We start from the raw sequence: 15,714 nt of genomic DNA on the forward strand, positions 1-15,714 counted from the left end.
AGTGGCCTCATTCTCAGTATATCACAACCAACATGAATGGCTTTAGTGATGGGATTCTATGCTAGACTATAAGAAAGAAAAGAAAAAAACATATTGCTTATGACTTCCTCTTTTTTTTTTTTTAAATAAACGGTAGCATATAATGTATTACAAATTTGTCAAGGTTATGTTGTTGAAAATAAAATCTCACAAAATGGAAGTGTTATCCGTGTCAGTTTGAACTTCTTTTTGATACAGAGTTCATGTGCAGTCTGTCTGATTCAAAGATTTATTTAATAGTTTTACAGTCGAGACAGATTAGGATGTTTTCACTGCAATATCTGTAGATAAGTGACTGAAAAAACATGTTTTAAGCTTTTCTACAAATTTAGTCTCCAACATTATTAAATCAATTCAACACAAAGGAAAATGCATTTTGAGCATATTTCAATTCAGTTTAGATATTTGTTTTCTTCAGTGTGACAATTATCTTCAGAAAAAACAACACTGCATTCCTTGATTGTAGACTCAGTAAGGATCATTGAAGGGAAAATGTGGGTGCTCTGCATCTCTCCACACTCTCTTGCCGTCCCTCTGTGAAAAGACAAGACAATGAGTTAGTTGTTCTCACATTGTAGCTAAACATGAGGATTTGTTTACATCATAAACAGTCGGGACTAGACCTAGAGCCCTATGGTGCAGCTTTCTAAGGGAGTATCCACTGTGCTTATCAGACTCATGGAGATCTAAAACAGGCTGATGTGTCGGCTATATGGGGTCATTGGTGAGTTGAGTTAATTTTGGACTGAGACGGCTGTGGTACGTACATAAGTCGTCAGTCCATAAGGGCTCTGCCTGGGACGTCCTGGTAAAATGAGGTGTGGTAAGATCAGGGACTCACCTCGACAGTTGGAATGATTAAGCGCTCGTTGCGGTTGATGGTTTCAATGAGCTTCATGTCGTCTTCTGACAGAGAAAAGTCAAACACCTGCAAGTTCTGCTGGATCCTGGAGGGCGTCACACTTTTAGGGATACACACAACCCCCCTCTGAACATTCCACCTAACAGGACGGTCATTAAGAGGTCAGGGTGTGATCTGATTGTACATCTCAGTTTACAAGTTGCTTTTGAAGTTGAGGCTTTGAGTCTTACCTGAGAATGAGCTGGGCAGGTGTTTTCTGATATCTCTTTGCGACAGCAGCCAGTCCAGGATCCTGCAGCACACTTGGTTCATCAGCAGAGGCCCAGGGTCTGTCCCCGCTGCCCAGAGGACTGTAGGCTGTCACACAAACTGCGACTGACCTGTGGCAGAGGTGTATGCACTCTTACTAACACAACAGGAAGATATTTGTATTGTATTTATGTGTTTAACTGCAGTTACACTGACCGACAGTGAGACAGGAGATCTGCTTGAGACAAATAAGGATGGCATTCCACCTGTGGCACAATGAGACATTTTGTCAGCCTTTGTCATAATTATACATTCTCTATTGTCAATAAAACCTTATCAAATGTATTCATGGTGGCCGATGAAGAAAGCCACATCGTACCTGGTTCACCACAGGTTTGTGCCTGGCCATGTTGATGATGTCATCAGTCTGCCTGGCGTTGAAGTTGGACAGCCCTATAGCTTTGACCAGACCTTTGTCCACCAGGATCTCCATGGCTGCCCAAGTATCTCTGTAGTGTGTGTCAGAGTAACAAATACTACCATCTTCTCGTCGAGGCATCAGCTCCTTCCCACGCCTAAGATATCCGACATACACAAAGAGTATAAGTCGTAAATGTCATTTCACTTTGATCCACACAATGTTTATCCATGTGGAGACAAAATCAGTGAATTGTGTGCAGCTGCTCACTGAAATGCCATGGGCCAGTGCATGAGGTACAGGTCCAAGTAGGACAGACCCAGGTGGGACAGAGTGGTCCTGCATGCTTCCTCAACATCCTCCGGGTCATGTTTGGTGTTCCACAGTTTGGATGTTATGAACACCTCCTCTCGACTCAGAGCCTGGAGGGAAGAGGATGATGGGTATACAAAACATTCACGTTTCAATACAGGGAAATACCTGATAGTTAAAGGTAGTTTCAGATATACGCTTGAATCGGAGACTGAGCATTGCAGGTGTATCGTGTAAAATGTAAATCCCAACTCACAAATCCGTTTCTCCTCCTTCAGCCATTGAGTGTTAAAAAAAACAAAGCTAGGTTAAAAAAATAAAATAATCTACATCATGCAAAATGCAAAAAATTTCATAATTTCTTCCATATCTTTCAATTTGAACTCTTACTACTCCGACTAAGCCTCTGCTTAGGGTTCGTTTTCCAATAGTCATGTGCTCGCCCACTGACCAATCACAGCACACGCTGCACCTCACTGCAGCGCTGCACCTGAAAACTGAGCTGTGCGTTAATGCTGACATAGTTGTAGGCCAGCTAGAAGGCTCTGGCACGTCAAAGAATACGCCCAACATGTCAAACTAAAGATCTGATTGGTTCAACACTATGACAATCAACAATATTGTCCCCATTCACTTAAACTGAACATGGATTCACTTGTGAGTCTGCAGGCCTCGGGCCTCTCTTCTACCTAGAGACACAGAGGTGAAATCTGATTGGATAAAAGCTCTACTTAAAACAAGCTGCACTGGAAGCAGAGCAACTGAGGAGCACAGTAGCTGTGCAATGAGAAAATAAGATAATGGGAAAAATATTTTTATAAATTATAATACATGCAGTGTATTTAAGAACAATTATTAAATTATAAAATTGCTATAACTTTGTGATTCTGTTTAGGCCAGCAGAGAAGGCCTTGCTGGCCCTGACGGCCCGCCACTGGTGTAAATATTTCAGCAACACTTGCTCTGATATTAACATTCAGTCAATTATACCAGAAACAGAATATCTGCAACGATGTTGACTCTGTTTGCGCTTTCTATTAATTCAAACTGTGTGACATGGTTGATAGCACCAGAGCAAGCAAGTGGATCTTGAGATTTGTTTTGTCACCTGCTCTTAACAAAGGTCAAGAATGAATTTCTGATTCAGGCTGAACGAGAGTGTCTCACCTTCCCAGGGCCGACCCTGACAGCCAGAGCCTCTCCCACCTCCTGTTCGTTGCTGTATGCAGCAGCACAGTCAATGTGTTTGTACCCGCAGTCCAAAGCTGCCAGCACTGCCTGCTTCACCTGAGAACACACGGACACAGACACAATCCAAACACTATTTATCTTCTAAAATAACAATTTCCAGAAAAACAAAGCCTGTGTAAGGGTTTTGCTCGTACCTGTCCTGGAGCGCTCTTCCATGTGCCGAGTCCGACCATGGGCATCTTCTGCCCTGTTGAGAGAGTCACAAAGGTGCTCATGTTTCAACCCTGAGGACCTGATGGAGGAAAGACAGAGAAGTGGTGAGGGGTGTTCACATGTAGACTCCTATGAAATTGGCCCAGTCATTGTGACTAACTGTGTTAATGATTATCACTCATGTCTTCAATTCATTAACTCGGGGGCTACAGCGGGGGTTGTATGTGCACATACACTCTAGCCTTTCACCAAGCAGGAGCCATCAAATTCAGCCCACAAAGCAGCAAAGAATACTGCTCGGTGCCCTGCTTTCTGTTATTTGTTTTGTCACTTCCTGTGGTTCAGTGGAAACATAAACCCTCTGTGAACCCAGCGTTATTGCCAGAAATAGCTGATACAGGGATATGGCATTAGTCACAGCTTGGTGTCACTGCAGCACAAATCAGAACCTTTCCATGCTACACTAATTGTCTGCTACATGCTTACCATGTGATGTACACACATGCACACAGACACCGACACCGACACACACACACACACACACACACCAATCATTAACCACTGCAGTTGTTTCACATGATCAGAGTCTCTTAACACAGATCACCTGCCCTGACTGCCTCCTGACCCAGCAACAGAACAGAACGTGTCATTTATTAATGATCTAACACAGTACGGAGATAAAACACAGAGTGAATTAAAGTCTCTTTATTTTTCAGTCCAGACTTGAGTTCTTACCTGGGATCGCTCTGGTAGATGGAGCAGTGATCCGCTGAAGGTAGCTGTCCGTCTGAACAACAGGCTGAGGTCAAAGTCTGCCTTCTTTTGTTCATCTATAACTCAAACTGTTGGAACAAACGGTATCCTCAAAATAGCACAAAGTCCAACATATATTGGCGATGTTTGATCTGGCAGGTTTCTAAAGATGAAGACCTGATATCAGATCAGTTAGTTTGTTTGCATGCACATCATTTCAGTTTTGAGTCTGACTGATGTTTTTCAGGATGCAATGTTGAGAAACCTTGTTATTCATATCCCTGTGTGCCTGATCTTAATGGTATCCAGGTTGATCATCATCTTCATTCCTCGACATCTCATCCACTCTTTTCTATTCCAACAGAGAATGAGCAGTAGTGGAGTAAGTAACAGTGCCAATACAACATGTACAAATATTCCATTACACGAAACAAATCCTGCAGCTAAATGTACTTAAAACATCAAAAGCAGTTTCTACAGAAAAATGGCCCCTGTGACTGATATAGTATTAAATGTGACATTATGAGATCTAATACGGATGCATCCATGTGTAAGCAGTATTTTACTGTTGTAGCTGGTCTAGGTTGAGCTTGCATTAAATACCATGTTAGAAGTCTAAATGGAAAAATCTCTCCTTGAGCTGCTAAATTATGCTAAGCTAGTATTTTCTAAGCACATGGCGTTTCTCATGTAAAATGTTAAATCTGAAAAGTATCTATAGCTGTATATTATTTAAACATTAAGGTGAGTTTTTGAGGTGCACAACAAACCAAAGCCGTACCCAACTGATTCTGCTTAAAAGAGAAACTCAAATAACACATCCGTTAAGTTCACACATTTGGTTTATTTGTTGCCATTTTGAAAAGATCATGAATATTGTCAAATGCACATAAGCAGTGACAGTCTCTCCGCAGCAGCACTTGTGCATTCTGCTTGCAGCCACAATCCAGCGTCCCCGCTGGCAGGAGGCTCACACACTCAGACAAGGCATTCAAGTCTCCCTGTCATCTCATAGTTCAGTCAGTATCTTTCTAGACATAAAAGTGCATTTATCAACAAGTTGCATTCAAACATTTTCCCATACACCTGATGTATATGACCTACTAGTGCTGTCTGCATAAACCATACTCACACATACACCTTATCATAGCTAGAAACTACAGTAGGAAGAGCTGAAGAGCCCCCTGCAGCTGAGACAGAGAATTGCTGCTGTAATATTACAAAACCTGTTTCCTAAACAGTGTTCTCTACTTGAAAAAACAGATGTTGAATGTACACAAGTTGAGAAGCAGTTATCAAATCACAAACTGAAACCATAAAACCAAAAAGTAGACACCAAGGGGGGTCTATCTTTAGCACTGCTCACAGTAGCACCGAGACATGGCCTTCAAATGGCACAAGAGAGAGCAGAATATACACAACAAAGATGGGTTTCCCAGAGAAATCTCCACTTTTTGTCAGTAGTTTTGTATCAAATCTCTCCCTAAAAATGTCCTTGCTCACATACAGTTCACAATGGTCATTGACATTACATTGCTTACTTACTGTTATTCCAAGATCACCAACTCCAAATGTCTAACACGGCATAGGGCATCGTCTGTTGTGCACTTAACATGGCTGGTCGTGTTATTACGGTGTGACTTGTGTGTGTGTGTTCACATAGTATGTGGTATCTCACCAGGCTAAGGCACCTAAATGTCCCTCAGATAGCGAGCCAGGCTATTCAGGTCAGAAGGGAAAGCACCCATATCATGTACAGATTGTATTGTCCAAGCTTACACTGCTGTTATTGTACGTGATTGTCATTCCTAGATTTTCAAATGCAGCTAAGATGCGCTAATATACGTGGGACTCTAAGTGCGCTGTGGCGTTGATCGCATCAGAATAGCGGAGATAGGTCTTACTAAATGGCCTACACACTTCAAGCCGGATGCGTTATCAGACAGAAAACATGAGAAAAGCAGGTGGTGGGGGGAGTTATGTTAAAACCGGGGTTTGCACTGAACACACTGAAGCTGCTGGTAGACTCAAGGTAAAAATAAATAAACCCATTTGAAACTTCCACTCTAACAGAAAATCCTGGAAAAAATGTTTATTTAAAAGAAAATATCTCACGCTTCATCCTATCATAAAAAGAGGAGGATCAAAGAGTTGGACAGCATATAAAATCACTGATAAATCCGTAAAAAACAGAGTTAAGAAAAGACTGGTAAAAGCCATTATTGTGCTGAGCCCATCCTCAGCACCGCTCCACTGCAGTGTGTGTGTGTGTCTGTGTCTGTGTGTGCTTGTGCCAAAACAAACACAAATAATCACATCTTGAAACTGCCATTCGTCTAGGCATTCTTCCTTCATCCTCCCACTGTGAAGTTCCTACAAACAACAGCGTCTGTTCAGTGCTGCGTGCATTAACTCAAGACATGGGGACTGGAAGTTGGGAAGGGAAACTACAATGAGGGTCAAAATTGGAGTAGCAAGGGTTGGTTTTCTGGGTTTGGGCCATTTAGTCTGGAGTGTTTGTTGGTGGAGGGGTTGAAGGTGAGTCTTCCTATGATTGGGGGAGGTGTTGTCGGATAATCTCTCTGGACTGAGGCGGAATCCTGTCGGGAAAACGAACAGAAAACTCCACAATGAGGTCACCGCGCTGTGATGGGTTCTTGGGGAAAGGCATGCCTTCCCCTCTGAATCTCTTCACCGTCCCTGGCTTGATGATGTCGTGACAGGGGAGCGAGATGATGCGGTTTTCCAGCGTGGGAATACTAACTGTGCAGCCACACAACGCCTGCAGGAGAGGAGATTGAGAGGGTTAACATCTTTAGTAGCAATGAAGTGCCAAAGCCATGAATATCTCGATGACGTCATGTTTCCATGAACTAAAAACTTTAGTTTATCTTTTCTCAGTAGGTCAACCTAACAAGTCAAACTTCATGCGTGTGCTCATTGTGTGTGTGTGTGTGTGTGTGAGTGAGTGAGTGAGTGAGTGAATGAATGAATGAATGAGAGAGAGAGAGAGAAAGTAGGTAGGCATATCGTTTTAGAATTAACTGCAGCACTGTAGGTCTACATAACAGCATTTGGAACAGAAAACATAACTTGGCAGTGGAACAGTTTTCTTTGTGTCTTTATGTGTGTGTGTGTGTGTGTGTGTGTGTGTGTGTGTAAGCATGTCAGTGTTGGAGGGGCTACACATTACACTGGGGACTAATTTTAGCAACAGTCTCATGACCGGGACTAATGAAGTGAGGGAGGAATCGGCTGAGCTTGTAAATAGTTGGAGGGCTTGTCAAATGGGCTGGCAGGACGAGGGGAGAGAACACACACACACACACACACACACACACACACACACACACACACACACACACACACACACACACACACACACACACACACACACACACACACACACACACACACACACACACACACACACACACACACACACACACTAAGCCTCACCTTCTTATCACAAGGAGTGATGATATCCAGTCAGAGCATAGAGCACTAAAATAAACACGGAGACCTGAGGTTATCTCAACTTCACAGGCTTTCCAGTGACCATCACTCGCCAGATTTGCGCTGAATAGAATAAATATTTAAATCCACAACTCTGTGAATGAAACACCCTAATGAATAAAATACTTTTCTTATATAATGTATTTCCAAGCAACTGTTACAGAACAATTTACGGACAGTGAATAAATACCATGAAGGTGTGGAGAAAGGAAGACGGAGAGCCATCGTGGAGGATCTAAAAATAGAACGATAACTTGGAGACAATAATTACCCGGAAGAAAAAGAAGGCATAAAGAGGAACTTATAAGTTGTTTTTTAAAGAATGATAACCAAGGGTTTGGGACACTGACCATGTGGTTGTGACATAACTTGAGTCTGGCTGATGTTAACCAGAGTTTAGCATGTCAACATGCTAACACTTGCCAATTAGCAGTGATTGCTTTTTGATTTGATTTGAAACACTAGGTACAGCTGAGGCTGATGAAAATGTCTTTATTTTGTTCATGTATTTGGTGATAAACCAAAGTGTCGGACTAATAGATGAAAAGTCAGGGGGTCAGAAAAATGATTTGAATTCCTCCCGAGGGGAACATAAATGTGTGTTACACATTCCGTGGCAATCTATCCGAAAGTTATTGGGACATTTCATTGAAATGATGTTTGAACTCATGGTGGTGCTAGAGAAACTAAAAAGTTAAAGTTCCCCAAAACTTGATACCAGTGGACAGACGAAGTTCAGTCGAGCAGAGCAGCTGCTTCAGAGGACAGACAAGGACAGCTTTCCAGCCATGACATCAGCCTCCTTTTCCTCACGACATACATTAGGAGGCGATTTAGCCGATGACTGTGAGGGAGACTAGCGCTCATCCTCTTGTTATGAACGGCTCCATTCACCAACACGAGTCTTACACACAGAGACGGGTTGCCATGACACTTGGCACACACTGCCAGCTGATCTGAGGGCCCACTGATTGCATAAGCCTCAGCTCAGACAACATAGCTCTAGAGACACAAACGCACACAGATACACGGTGGTTTCGCTCTATTTGTGAGAACGATCTGTAGATTAATTCCCGAGGGCCATATCCTGACGTTAACCATCACTGTTGCATGCTTAACTCCACAGCTATGATCAGCCTTTTTTTTTTTGTTGCTGAAAGGACAAATTATAAGTGTCATTTATAATCCAGTGTGTCCTCACAAGGCTGTGGGCTGTCAATTCAGTCTACCTGAATACTGGTTGTTATTGCTGTATTTAAATTAACTGACAGGAGTGAACCACACGATTGTTAAAAAAATGCACATGTTGCTTTACTCCCACTGATTCAACATCTTCTAAAACCTTGGATAAATAGTATACCTGCGTTTCTGAATTGATATCAGAGGTAGAGCTGTAAAGAAACCAATTTGCCTTTAGAGCCCAACAGCTACAGTTAGCACCTATGTGTGTTTTGGATGTGTGTTTTTTGCTGCTGAGCCAACACCACCACACTGCAGAGGCATCATTATATTAATGCCAAAAAGAGCCGGACTAAAGATCCGGATATAGGTCGGATTTAGGGAAATCAATGTGTCAAATTCCCGCTTTGCTCTCTAACTGCTTCTGACTGCTGTCACATTAAAGACATTGCAGGGCTGGAAGTTGCCTCTAGCAGAGTCTCCCAGGAGTTTAAAGCTTGGTCAACGAGTTTGGCAGCACAAAATGAAGCTGCTCATCCAGGCATGCTCCAGACATTATACAAGACTGAGCAACCGAATAGCATGGGGAATCCTACAGCAGTCGAAATAAGGCAAAATGACTGTATCTGCTTCCTCTTTTTTGTCCTTTAGAATGAGCTTGTTGGCTAGGTGTATTATCTGCCGGTGCATTGCATACCGTTTGCAACAGTACATGTGGCAGGTTGTCTGGTGTGCAGCATGTGCTGTGTTTCACTGCAGCATTTAGCATCACATCTTCAGGGAAGCACAGCAGAGGAATATGAGCTCTTATTTGCGTTGGATACTGAATCATCTGACCCACTTCCCTAATATTCCCCAGATACCCCCCCACCCCATCTCTCCTTTTCTCGACTCCCCCCCGCCCCCATCTTTAGCTGCACCAGACTTAAGTCTCTTATCTGGCTGCCATAGGAGCAGAGGACTTAGCTGAGGGAGTTCTGCAGTGTAAACTTAACCATTGTGCATGTTTGATCAAGTGACATCTCCTGCTTAATGCAACTTAATAAACTCCAATGTGCTCTCATTAACTAGGCTGTCTTCATAGATGTGTTCAGGCACCCTTGTTTACCGGTGAATTACTTCTGTAGAGTCGGTGCTGCTTTTAGAGGAAAGCTGTTTAAAATTGGCTTGAGTGGAGAACAAACAACTCCCCTGGCATCTCCAGCTCTTTGAGAACACCTGCCATTAGGCCGACCACGAGGAGCGCAGAACAGTGAGTGGCAACGCTATTAGAAACATTAAAGCTTGTGTAATTCACAAACAGTTCAGAGCTGTGCTGGACCCGATGCCCTCGTAGGAGCGGCTAATTAAAAGTCCTGCCAGTCACAGTAATAGCAGCCTGGATTGTCACACTACAATCCATCTTTAAATGAGTGTGTTTGCAAATAAGCTAGAAGATGCAAGAGTGTGTATGTGCGCGTGTGTGCGTGATTCTTCCTGCGTGCAGCTTTATGTGGGCCTGCGTGCATGTGTGTTTGTGGATATATATTCATGGAGCAGTGCAGAACAAGTGAGGACGATGGCTCTATGCCGGTCACACAAGGACACCACATTCTCGCTGCTTCTCTCACACTGCAGAGACAGAGACTCTGCAGTTCACTGATCCTGCACTCCAGCAACACACATACATACATACTCACTCTTCAATATGTTTTATGTATGACCACCCACCCAGGACATTTTACTATCATATGAATTACAGTTTCACCTCTCCACCTCATCCACCGATTGCCCAGGTTGAGTGACAAGAATGTTACAAAGAAAAGGAGTGGAAAAAGGTGTGCCATTTTTGAATATTCGCCAGAGCCTTTGCAGCTCAGTGAATACATTCAATTTCTGCCTAGTTTGCTCCGCTGGGAATCAAACTCGCAACCTCAGCAGCATTATCTGCTCATCTACATCCAGAACCACGACAAAGAGAGAGGACTGAAGATAGACGGAAGAGCGGATGGCAAGAGAGTAGAGAGATACAAAAGGGACAGACGCACCTCTTTTAGGCTGATCTTGCAGTTAAAAATGATATTGGAACCGTCTCTCTTGAAGTGGACGTGCCCTTTGTCTTTCAGCACAAAGGCTATGTCGGCAGGAATGTTCTCAGGGGTCTCGTCCCCCTCCTTGGGGAAGGTGATCTTGGTCCCCTCCTTCCATCCCTTCTTGATGATAATGTTAAGGATCTTGTCTTCTGTCCTCATGCTGCGACCATCTGGGTTCAGCCTGCGGCGGGTGATCTTCATGCGCTTGGTGCAGCCATGGAAGATCTCTTCCAGAGAGACCTTCAGCTCGTGGACCACCGGAGGGTCCTGGTGCTTTCGCCCTGTCCCCAGGCGCTCTGACGGCACCCCCCTCCTCCTGCGGCCCTCCCCTGGGAAGCCGTTGGTCACCCCCCCTGGAAAGCCGAACTGTCTCCCGATATGAGCGAAGGGGTCATCCTCATCCACGTCCATGTCCTGCTCCGCATCGTGGTCGTTGTGGAAGGAGAAACCGTTAGAGCGGCCGTGGCTGCGGTTGGAGCCAAAAAACATGTCGAAAGGGTTAGAGCCTCCAAAGAAGGAGGCAAAAGTGGCGTGGGGGTCTCCATGGAAGGTGTAGTGGTATGTTGAGCCGCCAGGAGCACCTGAAGAGCTGCTGCCTCCTGTCCTCAAACCTGAGAGAAAAGAGAGAGAGAGAGAAGAACATGAGTCTTTTGATGCACATGCACACTCAAATAACTACTATGCTGAAAGACACACATTAATATGAAGTCAGATTCCAGACACGGGACAATGTTCAGAAAAGACTGCGTAACAGCAGGGAGAAGAGCGCAGCCCACGTGGGTGGGAAGAATCCCACAGCATCACTGATCCATCCAACAGCGCTGGAGGAGTGGAGGAACTCATAAAATACCAGGTCACTCCATCCAACACACTCACACAAACACACCTTTTAAACAGAGACACATGCACAAAACAGCTACAAATGCAAACTGCAGCAGCCGCAGCTATTCATATCTCAACCACGTAATGATCTTAAGCCATCCGTCTGTCAACACACACACACACACACACACACACACACACACACACACACACACACACACACACACACACACACACACACACACACACACACACACACACACACACACACACACACACACACACACACACACACACACGTACACTGTACTACACTAGCAGCTGAGGTAGACTATAATGTATTAGAGCTGGTAAGTTGGTAAACCGCACACACATTTCTGCACACAAACAAGACAACATGGAAGAGACACAGTAGTATTACTTCAGTGACTGAAGCCCTCCACTGTGATATTAGATGCTGCTGAGCTATTTTAATAACAACTTAATAACTCCTGTTATAACGCCTGTTTAATAAGGCCTGCACTCTCTGACCGCTTTCACTCAATGAACCGAGACAGACACAGACGGACAGATACATTGCAGTCATTATTTTTAGATAGGATCAAACCCAGACATGACCCCTCCCTCCTCACCTTCCTCTCCTAGCTGATCGTAGACGACCCTCTTCTTGGGGTCACTGAGCACCTCATAGGCCTCTGCAATCTCCTTGAACTTCTCCTCGGCGTTGGCCTCCTTGTTCTTGTCAGGGTGGAAGCGCAGCGCCATGCGCCGGTAGGCCTTCTTGATCTCCTCCTCGTTGGAGCCCTTGGGGATGCCCAGGGTCTTGTAGTAGTCCTTCCCCATAGCTGCACACACGCATACACTTTCAGGATTGGGACCCCCCCCCCCCCCTCTCTCTTCAGCTCAGGCCGTGGTCAGTCACTGGTGAGATACAAGGTTACTGTTAGAGTCTGTTAACACTCCTCCCAGGCATATGCTGGACAAACTATATATTTATATATATATACACACGCCCTGGCAGAGGTGCAGAGTGAACTCAAGAGCTCTCCTTCAGGGCTTTACTGTGGAATCTATTTGGTGATGGTTGGAAATGAGAACACAGAGTGTTGGTTTTACTATCTGTTGCTATGGGGATGTGGTTGCAGAGGGATCCCCTTCATCTGATTTATCAACGGGCTTCTCTCTCTATCAGCTCAGCCTGGCAGGTAGCACACAGACGATGCTGGGGATAATTTGTCTCATGTGCACTAATTTTGATAAGTGATTTTGTGCAATAAATACATTTGACTGAGCTATTGGCTGATCCTACAGAGGATCTGCCCCCAGATATGTTGTGTTAAACCAGCTGGAGACACACAGCCGGTCAGACAGCAGAAACCTTCTCACTGGGACACTGCGGTCCTCTAACAGGTCAGTGTTTGACCAAGACAGAGAAAAAGTCCACGACAAGCCCCGTTACATCTATAACACTGTGATGTGCTGCTTATAATAGCCGGATCTCTTTTAGACAAAGACCTAGCCGGTCGTCTATTTCAGTATACAAGCCAAAATGATAAAGCCCGACAATTTAGTCCCAAACCGATAATTCAGACTCTGATTTACACCAAATATTGGTTCATACCGACTGATAAACCCAAGATATTTCCCATAATATCCGATACAATGATAAAGGAAATATTAGCGAAAGAACCAGACCAAGATGTTACACGAGTTCGGGGCAAAGCGAAAAATAAGGACGCGGATTATGGAAGAAAGGAGAGGAAAATGAAATAAAGAACGCCCTACCAGACTGCTCAGCAACATCTGAAGAATATCGACACCAACATGGTCCGGCTCTCTGTCCCCGTTTCCTCCGGTCTGCTTTTCTGTCTGCCGCCCCGGCACCGCTGGGTCCTTATAAATTGACGTCAGGAGGATCACAGGCTCTGAAATAACCGGTGACCGAACACTGAGGCGCATCTGACGTCTCACTGGAAAACCTCGGACAACTGTCCGTGCAGCCTGCCACTACTAGTACATCCATCAACGGACCGAAGGACTGAACTCACTGCTACCGGATTCAGAGAGAAAACAAAGGGGGGAAGTTCACCACCTTGTGATGAATAAAATAAATCATACTCAACTTATTAAACGAGGCTGCAACGCGACTTTACAAACAACTATATTTCCTAATCGTAGTTAGTAAATTGGTCAACTCTTCCATGGTCATGTTTTTTTAACCGGTCCGATCCCTGCGGTGTAAAATCTGATCCGATTTAGCCAGATTTCGCTTTAAAATGCATAAAAACAACAGATTAGTTTTCTTACCGAGCGCGCTGCTTTTTGTCCGATTGATACTGGTCCTGTCTGTGTCTCAAATATCCGTTTGCAGTCTGGAGGGCACAGCCAGCCCTCCTCAGCCAGCAGGGCTCTTTGTTCAAGGTCTCACAAACACACTCAGCACTCACACTGAGTTATATTTAAGGTGAAGTTATATTTATGTATATTATATATTATGTGGAAACAATATGCTTTGATATTGTCCTCTGGCCAGATGTATCAGTCTGAGCAGGAATGTCCGAGGCTGAGCAGGTAACAGAGTCATATTTGGAGAGAGAGAGAGAGAGCACTACAGCTGACAGCAAATAATCACCTGGTAAAAAAAGATGTGCGTGCCTGATCGTGTAGTCGTGCCTTGGTTGAGTTGGGATAAACACTGAGTCATGTGATGAATCCATACACACACACACACACACACACACACACACACACACAAACACACACACACACACACACACAAACACACACACACACACACACACACACACACACACACACACACACACACACACTTTGATCTTCTATCTTAGATATCGATGTACTCAGTCACATCCTAATTTCTACATAACTAAACTCTAAAATGAGCCCCAACCTTAACCCTTTTCTGAACTCTAAACACAGTGCCCCCCCCTTAATAACCCACTCCTTAGCCCCTTAGTGCTGGACCACCTCACCCCAACTGAAATTATAACAGTGAGCCCAAGATCAAACCCAGGGATGCTGTGAGACATTCTAGTGGAAGGACAGTCTTACACCTTTTAACATGAAAACCCTCTTTAAAGGCAGTAAAGCAGGATCCACCTGAAGACCATTCAAACCAGTTGTGAGACAGGAGCTACTGGGCCTCTGGAGTTCTGAGACCCTGGTTGGGAATCCCACCTAAACCTAAGCATACTTTCAACAGTAACCCGCTTCCCACAATCCAGATACAAACCAACATTAACTTCTTTCCAAATATCCTCTCAGTTTTTGTTTTTTGTTGTAGGGGGATTTTGTTCTCACAACAAATCAATCAAACAGTGTATCCTAAAGGCCGAGTGTTCCTCCCTGGCTCCACCACTGTTCAGAGCACATCAACAAGCAGCCTACCAGCTTTCTAAAAAAATCACACTTATAACAGCAGCGGGAGGCAGATGTCTGAGTCATTATTGATGACTTTTACTGTTAAGTAGGTATACTGTCAGCGGGGCGAAGTGTTACTGCTCTGCTGATTCAGAGAGAGAGGGAGAGAGAAAGGAGACATAAAGACTCATTTAAGCTTGAGTCATTACTCCCCACTGTACTGGAGGGGGAGGTGCGAATAAAATGGTTTCTCAATTGGAGGAGCCTGTCTGACACACACAAATGAACACTTGCATGCATGTACTCACACACACTAAGCATTCAAAACAATGCAAGCACGTAGAGGGAGACATTCCCGTGTGTCCAGCGGAGTGTGTGTGTTTTGGCAGCAGGGAGGGACTTCAGGCCAGTGCAGCTGTCCCAGAAGAGCAACTGGTCAGCAGAGGAGTGTTCTTCATGTGTTCGGCCTGTGATGCACACAGAGACATGTACACCCGATAGACATACTCGTTTCTGTCAGACGTTCCTGCATTCCTTGTCACATTTCTGCAGTCTGCACAGTGTGCGTTTGTTTTATGTCTGCAGCCTAATTACCAATGATGACCGAGGGGAGCCGAGCCACCACGTGCTGCTCTCCTTGCTGACAGTGCACTCAGACAGTCGAGGAACAACTATTCCTGACCTGATGCAGGGTTCCCATGGTGACA

General features: G+C 44.5%; 2 protein-coding genes across 2 annotated transcripts; both read right to left on the minus strand.

Annotated features, from left to right (window-relative positions):
- Positions 1–292: 292 nt before the first annotated feature.
- Positions 293–4,088, minus strand: akr1a1a (aldo-keto reductase family 1, member A1a (aldehyde reductase)). Its single transcript, XM_079160548.1, has 9 exons — positions 4,020–4,088; positions 3,266–3,363; positions 3,048–3,167; positions 1,839–1,990; positions 1,530–1,725; positions 1,367–1,416; positions 1,132–1,281; positions 881–1,040; positions 293–573 (listed from the first exon to the last, which is right to left on the minus strand). The coding sequence occupies exons 2-9, from the start codon at positions 3,344–3,346 to the stop codon at positions 508–510; spliced, it is 975 nt and encodes a 324-aa protein (XP_079016674.1). The 5' UTR covers positions 3,347–3,363; positions 4,020–4,088; the 3' UTR covers positions 293–507.
- A 786-nt stretch (positions 4,089–4,874) lies between these two features.
- dnajb5 (DnaJ heat shock protein family (Hsp40) member B5) lies at positions 4,875–13,506 on the minus strand. Its single transcript, XM_079160449.1, has 4 exons — positions 13,412–13,506; positions 12,259–12,547; positions 10,760–11,415; positions 4,875–6,819 (listed from the first exon to the last, which is right to left on the minus strand). Exons 2-4 carry the CDS (start codon positions 12,467–12,469, stop codon positions 6,586–6,588), a joined length of 1,101 nt encoding a protein of 366 aa, XP_079016575.1. The 5' UTR covers positions 12,470–12,547; positions 13,412–13,506; the 3' UTR covers positions 4,875–6,585.
- Positions 13,507–15,714: the final 2,208 nt, after the last annotated feature.

The sequence above is a fragment of the Pholis gunnellus genome (genome assembly GCF_910591455.1).
Source record: "Pholis gunnellus genome assembly, chromosome: 6".
NCBI lineage: Eukaryota > Metazoa > Chordata > Actinopteri > Perciformes > Pholidae > Pholis > Pholis gunnellus.